Source organism: Triticum dicoccoides, chromosome 4A (assembly GCF_002162155.2).
Source record: "Triticum dicoccoides isolate Atlit2015 ecotype Zavitan chromosome 4A, WEW_v2.0, whole genome shotgun sequence".
NCBI classification, from domain to species: Eukaryota; Viridiplantae; Streptophyta; class Magnoliopsida; order Poales; family Poaceae; genus Triticum; species Triticum dicoccoides.
In genome coordinates, this window is record NC_041386.1 from 462,191,339 (window position 1) to 462,201,745 (window position 10,407).

Sequence of the window (10,407 nt, forward strand, 5' to 3'; positions counted from 1 at the left end):
TGGGAATTTGTTAATGTCCGGTTGTAGAAAACCTGAAGTTGACCTTAATTAAAATACATCAACCGCGTGCGTAACCATGATGGTCCCTTTCCGGCGGAGTCCGGGAAGTGAACACGGTGTTGGAGTTATGCTTGACGTAGGTTGTTTTAGGATCACTTCTTGATCATACTTTTATTGACCGTGCTTTGCCTTCTCTGCTTGCTCTCATTTGCGTATGTTAGCCACCATATATGCTAGTCTCTTGCTGCAGCTCCACCTCATACCTTTACCTTACCCATAAGCTTAAATAGTCTTGATCGTGAGGGTGCGAGATTGCTGAGTCCCCGTGACTCACAGATACTTCCAAAACCAGTTTGCAGGTGCCGATGAGTTCGTGCAGATGACGCAACCAAGCTCAGGAGGAGCTCAATGAAGATCTTGTCCTTTGTGTTGTTTCGTTCTAGTTGATCAGTAGTGGAGCCCAGTTGGGGTCGATCGGGGACCTTGTCGCTTTTGGGGTTCTTCTTTTATTTTGGTTCCGTAGTCGGACCGTGATTGTATTTGGATGTTGTAATGCTTTATTCTTGTAATTGTGTGAAGTGGCGATTGTAAGCCAAATATGTATCTTTTCCCCTATTGTATTACACGGATTGTGTGAAGATTACCTCACTTGCGACATTGCTTTCAATGCGGTTATGCCTCTAAGTCATGCTTCGACACATGGGAGATATAGCCGCATCGAGGGCATTACAAGTTGGTATCAGATCCTTCCCCGACCTTAGGAGCCCCATTGCTTGATCGTTTTTAGCAGTCGAGTTTGTGTCTAGAAAAATGTTTTGAGTCATTTAGGAATTATATATCGGAGAGTTTAGGAATTCTTTTTACTTCCCAGTCTCCTCATCGCTCTAGTAAGGCATCCTGGCGTAGAGTTTTGACTCTTCTCTTCTCAAATTTCACTAAAAAAATTTTAGGATCACGCGGCTATCTTGGAATCATTCCGATGGTTTTGTGACGAGAACATTGTCTTGGTGCCTCCTATCAAGGGTTTTGTGGAAGTGTCCCGGGGAGTTGAGCTCTGAGGTGTTGTCGTCACAATTTTATCGTTGCAGTTCTGGAATACCTGAGTTTAGTACGCTGACATCGAAAATCTCTTTTATGCAGTTCATTGGTGAGATAACCTCGACGCCACCCAGTACTGGAGTGGGAGTTCGGGAGTATCGCCATAACTTGTATAACGGATGCTTTTCGAAGGTTGAGGTAGATGATTTCCGAAGGTTTCTTGGTTATGTGTTGAAGGATGGATACAGCGGGATGTAGGATTTGTTAGTTTTGGGTGAGATATTATGCTTCCCCTGTATCCCCAACACTTGATTGCATAACTGGAAAGTTTCGGGAGTTTATAAGTGGGAATTCAAGTAGCTCTTAGGATATCTTTTCGACAGATGTATGTTATGAAATTGGGGTTCGACGTCTAGTGGTCCGCCTATCCACGGTCGGTTTTACAGTGGTCTCGTTGTGTCTTAAAGAGTCCTTGGCTATGCCAACTCGGGGAAGCTTCATATGTCATGTGCACTGCCTTGTACATGATGGTGCTATACGATCGAGCCCGTGTAGGCCCCACCACGAAAACTTCGGACGAAATCTCTATCATATGTTTGTTCCGGCTTATTCTGCAAGCCAATCCTTGTTTTGTTTTGAGTTGTGGTATTCGAGTTGCTTCAATGTCAAGTGTTGATTCCATAGCTTCCCTAAATGGTGTTCTCACATTCCTATGTGGATTCTATCCTTCTCGTTTATTGAGATTGTCATGTCAATTCTTCTCACCGGCGTGTCTCTCTTCAAGTGGATCCGTTCATTTTCAACATCCGCAAGATTCAATCTCAGTTTTCTCAACGGTTTTCATTTCTACCGTCTCCAAGTTGCCTTGGTTTTTCCCACCCTCCCTCCCTTTGTTTTTCTTCAAGGACTCAGATTTCTTAATCAAGTATCTTTTTATTCGTGTGAAGTCTCTCCATTCTTTTTCGTCAATGTTCTTATCCGGTGATTCTCAAGAAGATACTAACGGGGCTTCAAGTTATCATTATTCGTTCTTTTTCTTCTCCGATGGATTCAATTCGACTTTTCAGTGTTGATCATATTCTTTTCCGTATTTCAATGTTTTCTCATGCCGTTGCACCTCTTAATCTTCCTCGCTTGCTATTCTTTTGTTCCGGAGTGCTAAAGATATCTCAGAAGATTCGTGTTTCCACTCTTAATTCGTTCAAGCTATTTTGAGGATGTTATCTCATTCAAGCCTTTTAATTCAACCAGTGCATTCTCTCTTTTAAATCATTTCAACGGTGTTTCTTTTGAGTAGGCCCTAACCCACAGGTCTTTTTCCAGGATCTTACATGACTCTTCTTATTCTCCCGGAGCTTTTCAAATTCATCTCAAAGTTTGACGTAAGAATGAATTATCATAAGTCATATGTATTTCTCCAAGATCTATCAAATTCTTTTAACCGTTGGTTCAACCTTTCTATTCGTCATCCCGAAGTATCTCAACATTTCTTGGTGGTGTTTCTCATCGTCATTCTCTGCATTTGAAGACCAAGAGAAGAGTTCCTCTTAAATCCTTATCCGCTCTCTTGAAGATTCGTGATTCTAGCTTGTTGTCGTCCTCTCATAATTGTTTAGATTGTGAGAATTCTTTTTCCCCATCCGAATCATTTCAGGAACCTTTGCCAGTTTGATTCTCTGAAGGCCATCATCTCAGAATTATTCATTTTCAGATTTCAGCTATTGTTCTCCAAATCTTACCGGCGCATCATTCAAAGTATTCTCTTATCAGCTCATGATCTCTTCATTCTCATGTATCTAAATCCCCTCTAGCTTCTTCGTTCATTTTCAATTCTTCCCGGTGTTTCGTTATCTTTTATTCGTTCATTTGCAATTCCTATGGTGGTTCGTTCAAGATTCTTCTTCCTTCGTGTATCATATCAATTTATTCATTGTTTCAATCCTATTGGTGGTTCGTTGAAGACCTTTCCAAGTTTGACGCTATATCTATCTTAATCCTTTCTACGAGAATAAGTTGTATGCAATCTGTTGCTTGTCATTAATTTAAATTGGTGAAGGATACGCGTAACATAATTATTATTCTTATTTTCATCCAAGTGATTAATTCCTTATTCCGGAGGTTCATCGTATCACATTCTCGGTTCGAAATGCTTTATCTTTTCTTTTCCTGGAGTTCCAAGCTCTCTCAATTTTCTCATCATGAAGATCCATCTAATCATTGTAAGTCTTCACCTTGTGTTTCAACTTCTCTTTCATTTTGTTTGATCATTTCTTTTATTACCGGAGTTCATCATGGAGGCTCTACATGATGGTTCATCAAGGATTTATATCCCTTCTCCCAGTGTTCATTGAGATTTTTTTATAAGGAGCTCAAGCATTCTTCATCTTCCAATCCGGAGTGCAATTCTTTCACGCATATCTTTTGAGGTGGTGCTATGTCATTGTTGATATTTCCCTTCGTGCTTCGTGATTCACAAGTTATCAAGAATGAGATATCTTAAATTCATCAACCTCTTCGTTGGAGTTATCTTGGGTTATACTTCCTAAAGCTTCTCCTAATGATTGTCGCTATTTATGTTGCTCATATATGATCCAAGTTCTTCATTTATCCTACGGGTGAAATATTTTCTCGTCTCCTTGTTCATATCAATCCAATTCTTTTCCCTTCAGTGGCGGATTGTCACCTCATAATTTGAGTTGTATTCCATAAGACCATATCAAGCTTATTCTTTTCATTGTTGGTCTTCCAGCTACTCCGTTCTAGTATTTGTTGTAAGTGTGCTCTCTCAAGATCGTGTTCCCTTTCGTTCATTCCATTCCAGTCCATTCTTACTTTTGTTCCGGAGGCATTGTGATGTTGCTCTCTTCAACCCATCTCCTTGTTTTGTTACGATCGTGTTCTTTTCTTGGTTTATCCATTTAACAGGAGTGTTGTGCCTTTTTGCTCAACTTCTTTTCGTCTTATCAAGTCTTTCATCTTTTTTCATCTCAAGTGCTATCCGAATTTGTAATTCCTTATTCCGCTTCCCTACCAGAGTGCTTTCAACTTCATTTAACTCCGCTGTATTCTTTTCTTGATATGGCTTAACCTTTGCAAGGTTCTTTGGTTTCACTCGTTTGTCAAAGGAGCAACTTAGTTTTACCTCTTCTCTTCCTCTTCCGTTTTCTCTCCGGTGCCATTCTAGATCTCGGGACGAGATCCTCTCGTAGTGGTGGAGTGTTGTAACGCCCCGAGACCGTTGCGCCAGGTGTCTTCTAGTTATTCGCTATCGTTGTCATGTCTTTTGCTTGCGTGTTGCATTTTATCATGTCATCATGTGCATTGCATCATCATGTTTTAAAACCTGCATCCGTCCTGGTTCCCCCAGTTCCTTCTGTTGTCTGTTTTGAGCCCAGCAACACTTGCACGCGCCCGCGGCATGTCCGAAATATTATTTTATAAGTGGCGGGAAAATGTTCTCGGAATGGGTTGAAAGTTGGCATGCGGTGTTGTTTTGTTGTCAGTAGACCGCCTGCCAAGTTTCATCGCATTCGGAGTCCGTTTGACGCCCCAACGGATAAATATAGCGGCAATAGTAGCCGGTCTAACGTCGGACGTTTTTGGTCTCTGGAAACCGTGCCGGGCTGCATCTCTCCCCTCTTCTCTCATACCAACCCGCTCTTCACAGTCCGCCAGACCCAACCTTACCTCTCTCGTCAGCGGCAGACCTCCTCGCGCGCGTCCGGAAGTTGTCCCGAACCCGACCCGGGCAGTCATCACCGTTGGGTTCGGATCATCCCCTAACATCTACAAAACGTCTCCGTTTTGTTAATTGGACTTCTTAGTCTATTTTTCTCGACCGCCTGATTACGATCGGACGGACCGAATACCCCCCCTAACCTAATCCAATAACGTATATATATTGACCAACCATAAAATTTAGGCCGTTTGTCCCATCGCTGCCGCCACTCCACCTACACTCATCTTTCATCGGGATCCCCATCCCACAAACCACCACAGCCCGAGCTCCACCTTGTTTTCCCCACCAGACCAATCCATCCCAGCCATCCCGATTCCCACGAAGGTCCTCCTCGCCACCACCCACAGCCTCCCCTCCTTGCTACGCGAGCTGCACGAGCGCAGCAGCCGCTCGGGCACCAGGCCCCGCTCCCGTCTGGATCGAGACCACCGGCGAGTCTCCCAACACCCGCACGTTCTCTGTCTCACCGTCGTCTTCGCGTGCCACGCCGGAGTTCCACCTCGCCGGAGCGGAGCTCCTCCTGCCGACGCCCTTTGCTACCCAGGCGAGCCCCCTTCGCGCCCTCTCCTTCCCTTCCTCCTTTCCTGTTCTTCTCTCTCTCATATGGAGCTCTCTATCTCCCAGAAACCATCCACGACCGACGACCTCGACTTGCCATGGATGGGTGCCTCCAAGTTCAACAACAAACGCCGGGACCGCTCCGCCACGACCTCCTCCGGCCTCGTCTGCCCCATCCCCATCGAAGGCCCGCCGTTGTCGCTTTTGTCCGGCGTGACCAGCACGACAAGTTCCTCTGCCTCGCGTCTCGTCCTCGTTGCAGGGAGGAGGAACGCCCGCGCCCAGCCCGTCTTTGAGCCAAGCCGCCGCGCTGGAGCTTTTCCACTGTCCAGCAGGTCCCGCTGACCATCCCCTGATCTTTTCCTCTCCAGCTCCCTTTGTTTCTCCTGTGCGTCTCTCACCTCGCTCTCCCGGCGTCGTTTTTCCCAGGGAATCAGGAGCTCAAGCCCCTCCATGGCCGCGCTCGACCTGCGCGTCCCCACCGCCCGGATTCATGCCGCTCCGCCGTCCCATCTCCGGCCCTGCCTGCCGGAGCCGCATCTCCCTGTGCCCGCAGCCCCGTAGCCGCGCTGCGCCTCTGCTTCGTTCGAGCAGAGGAGTTCGTTTGACCCCGTTCCCATTCGTCCTCGTTAACCCGGGTCCAGTCGATCGCCAAATCCAACCAGATCCGCCGGCCTGTTGCTTCCACCGCCTTGGGCCAAGGCCCATGAGGCCCGGTGAGAACCCCAGCTCCCTCCTTTTTTTCCTTAATGTTGGGCCTCTGCTTAGTTTCGGCCCGGCTACATTTTTCCCCTGCTAGCATTTTTCCTTATATCTAGTGCATTCATAATTACAGAATTTTGCCATCATTTTAAAATGCTCTCACCTAAATAATCGTGCATCGGATTAAAATAAGTTATATATGAAACTTGCTTAATATTATGTGTAGATTAATAATATGCCATTTTCTTGCCATGTTAAAATGTTTAAAATGATGTTTGCATTATTTTGCTCCTATGCCATGTTAAAATGATTTATTTCATAACTAAATAACCGTAACTCGGATTTTAATAAACCTTATATGTAAATGGGGTAGAAAAATGCCTAGTTTAACATGGTGTACTTGCTTTGCATGTTTAACAACTCTAAAATATGTTTTAGGGCAGAACAGTACCAAACCTTAAAACATGCATATGAGGAGTTTCCGGACTTGTTGTTTTGTTGTTCCGGCCTTATTTAAACTTGCCTAGATTAGATAGTTTCTTCATGCTTCACCTCTTGCCATGTTAACCAACATTTAATATTGTTGTGTACTTAAACGGGAGAGAACTAAATAATTGATGTGGTGTTTTGTCAATATGCATCCCGATGCATATTGAGCTCCACTTAATTTGTAGAATTGGTTGTGCACTTTGCCATGCCATGCCTCATTAAACCGGACATGCACCATACTTGTTTGCGCACCATGCCATGCTTATGTGTTGGTTGTTTACTATGTTGTTTGCTTCTTTCCGGTGTTGCTTCTTCGGGTTGGTTCCGATAACCTCGTGTTGTGAGGATTCGTTTGACTACATCCGTTTGTCTTCTTCGTGGACTCGTTCTTCTTCCTTGCGGGATCTCAGGCAAGATGACCATACCCTCGAAATCACTTCTATCTTTGCTTGCTAGTTGCTCGCTCTTTCGCTATGCCTATGCTGCGATACCTACCACTTGCTTATCATGCCTCCCATGTTGTGAACCAAGCCTCTAACCCACCTTGTCCTAGCAAACCATTGTTTGGCTATGTTACCGCTTTGCTCCGCCCCTCTTATAGCGTTGTTAGTTACAGGTGAAGACTGAAGTTTGTTCCTTGTTGGAACAAGGAGATGTTGTTCCTTGTTGGAACAAGGAGATGTTGTTCCTTGTTGGAACATGTTTACTTGTTGTGTTATCACGATATATCTTATTTAATTAATGCATCTATATACTTGGTAAAGGGTGGAAGGCTTGGCCTTATGCCTGGTGTTTTCCACTCTTGCCGCCCTAGTTTCCGTCATATCGGTGTTATGTTCCCGGATTTTGCGTTCCTTACGCGGTTGGGTAATAATGGGAACCCCTTGATAGTTCGCCTTGAATAAAACTCCTCCAGCAAGGCCCAACATTGGTTTTACCATTTGCCACCTAGCCTTTTTTCTTTCCCTTGGGTCGGCCAGCTCAAGGGTCATCTTATTTTAACACCCCCGGGCCAGTGCTTCTCTAAGTGTTGGTCCAACTGAGCGATGTCCGAGGCTACCAGGGGCAACTCTGGGCTGGCTTACCCGACGTCTTGCTCATCTGGTGTGCCCTGAGAACGAGATATGTGCAGCTCCTATCGGGATTTGTCGGCACATCTGGGTGGCTTTGCTGGTCTTGTTTTACCATTGTCGAAATGTCTTGTAACCGGGATTCCGAGTCTGATCGGGTCTTCTCGCTAGAAGGTCTATTCCTTCGTTGACCGTGAGAGCTTGTCATGGGCTAAGTTGGGACACCCCTGCAGGGATTTGAACTTTCGAAAGCCGTGCCCGCGGTTATGGGCAGATGGGAATTTGTTAATGTCCGGTTGTAGAAAACCTGAAGTTGACCTTAATTAAAATACATCAACCGCGTGCGTAACCGTGATGGTCTCTTTCCGGCGGAGTCCGGGAAGTGAACACGGTGTTGGAGTTATGCTCGACGTAGGTTGTTTTAGGATCACTTCTTGATCATACTTTTATCGACCGTGCTTTGCCTTCTCTTCTCGCTCTCATTTGCGTATGTTATCCACCATATATGCTAGTCGCTTGCTGCAGCTCCACCTCATGCCTTTACCTTACCCATAAGCTTAAATAGTCTTGATCGCGAGGGTGCGAGATTGCTGAGTCCCCGTGACTCACAAATACTTCCAAAACCAGTTTGCAGGTGCCGATGAGTCCATGCAGATGACACAACCAAGCTCAGGAGGAGCTCAATGAAGATCTTGTCCTTTATGCTGTTTCGTTCTAGTTGATCAGTAGTGGAGCCCAGTTAGGGTCGATCGGGGACCTTGTCGCTTTTGGGGTTCTTCTTTTATTTTGGTTCCGTAGTTGGACCGTGATTGTATTTGGATGTTGTAATGCTTTATTCTTGTAATTGTGTGAAGTGGCGATTGTAAGCCAACTATGTATCTTTTCCCCTATTGTATTACATGGGTTGTGTGAAGATTACCTCACTTGCGACATTGCTTTCAATGCGGTTATGCCTCTAAGTCGTGCTTCGACACGTGGGAGATATAGCCGCATCGAGGGCGTTACAATACCTTGCTGGAAACTGCTTATCATTTCCTTCTGATCCTTGTTGGGTTCGACAGTCTTACTTATCGAAAGGACTAGATAGATCCCCTATACTTGTGGGTCATCAAGACTCTTTTCTGGCGCCGTTGCTGGGGAGTGAAGCGCCTTTGGTAGGTGGAATTTGGTAAGGAAAATTTATATAGTGTGCTAAAATTTACTGTCGCTTGTTACTATGGAAAGTAATCCTCTAAGGAGCTTGTTCGGGGTATCTTCACCCCAACCAGTAGAGCAAAGAGTTGCTCCTCAACTTACTGGACCTACTGAAAATGAAAATGTCTGCTTTGAAATTCCTTCGAGTATGATAGAAAAACTGCTAGACAATCCTTTTGCAGGAGACGGAACAATGCATCCTGATGAGCACCTAATATATGTGGATGAAGTTTCTGGATTATTTAAGCTTGCAGGTGTACCCGGAGATGTTGTTAAGAAGAAGGTCTTCCCTTTATCTTTGAAGGAAGATGCATTGACATGGTATAGGCTATGTGATGATACGGGGTCATGGAACTACAAATGATTGAAATTTCATCAGAAGTTTTATCCTATGCATCTTGTTCATCGTGATCGCAATTATATATATAATTTTTGGCCTCGCGAAGGAGAAAGCATCGCTCAAGCTTGGGGGAGGCTTAAATAAATGTTATATTCATGCCCCAATCACGAGCTCTCAAGAGAGATGATTATTCAAAATTTATATGCTCGGCTTTCTGATAATAATCGCACCATGCTCGATACTTCTTGTGCTGGCTCTTTTATGATGAAGACTATTGAATTCAAATGGGATTTATTGGAAAGAATTAAGCACAACTCTGAAGATTGGGACCTCGACAAAGGTAAGGAGTTAGGTATAACACCTAAGTTTGATTGTGTTAAATCTTTTATGGATACCGATGTTTTCCGTAAATTTAGCACTAAATATGGACTTGACTCTGAGATAGTAGCTTATTTCTGTGAATATTTTGCTACCCATGTTGATCTCCCTAGGGAGAAGTGGTTTCAATATCATCCTCCCATAGAAGTAAAAGTAGATGCACCTATTAAAGTTGAAGAAAAGACTATCACTTATAATGATCCTATTGTTCCTACTTCTTACGTTGAGAAACCACCTTTCCCTGTTAAGATAAAGGATCATGCTAAAGCTTCAACTGTGGTTCGTAAAAGCAATACTAGAACTTATACACCTCCTGAGAAAATTAAAGTTGAACCTGATATTGCTATTGTTAAAGATCTCTTGTCTGATAATATTGATGGGCATGTTATTCATTTCCTTGATGAGACTGTAAGAATTGCTAAACCTTGTGCTAAAGATAAAAACAGACCTGTGGTAGGCATGCCTATTATTTCTGTTAAAATAGGAGATCATTGTTATCATGGCTTATGTGATATGGGTGCTACTACTAGTGCAATACCTTACCACTTATACAAAGAAATTATGCATGATATTGCACCTGCTTAGATAGAAGATGTTGATGTCACAATTAAACTTGCCAATAGAGATACTATTTCACCAATGGGAATTGTTAGAGATGTTGAAGTCTTGTGTGGGAAAACTAAATATCCTGCTAATTTTCTTGTTCTTGGTTCCCCACAAGATAGCTTTTTCCCATTATATTTGGTAGACCCTTCTTGAACACTGTTAATGCTAAGATAGATTGCAAAAAGGATGATGTTACTATCGGGTTAGATGATAGGTCTCATGAATTTAATTTCTCTAAAGTTAGTAGACAACACCATGAAGAAGAATTACCTAGTAAGGATGAAATTATTGGT

The 10,407-nt window shown here is 43.9% G+C and overlaps 1 protein-coding gene across 1 annotated transcript; it reads left to right on the forward strand.

Moving 5' to 3' along the window:
• Positions 1–4,984: 4,984 nt before the first annotated feature.
• Positions 4,985–6,286, forward strand: LOC119288969. Its single transcript, XM_037568426.1, has 2 exons — positions 4,985–5,670; positions 5,765–6,286. Exons 1-2 carry the CDS (start codon positions 5,381–5,383, stop codon positions 6,132–6,134), a joined length of 660 nt encoding a protein of 219 aa, XP_037424323.1. The 5' UTR covers positions 4,985–5,380; the 3' UTR covers positions 6,135–6,286.
• Positions 6,287–10,407: the final 4,121 nt, after the last annotated feature.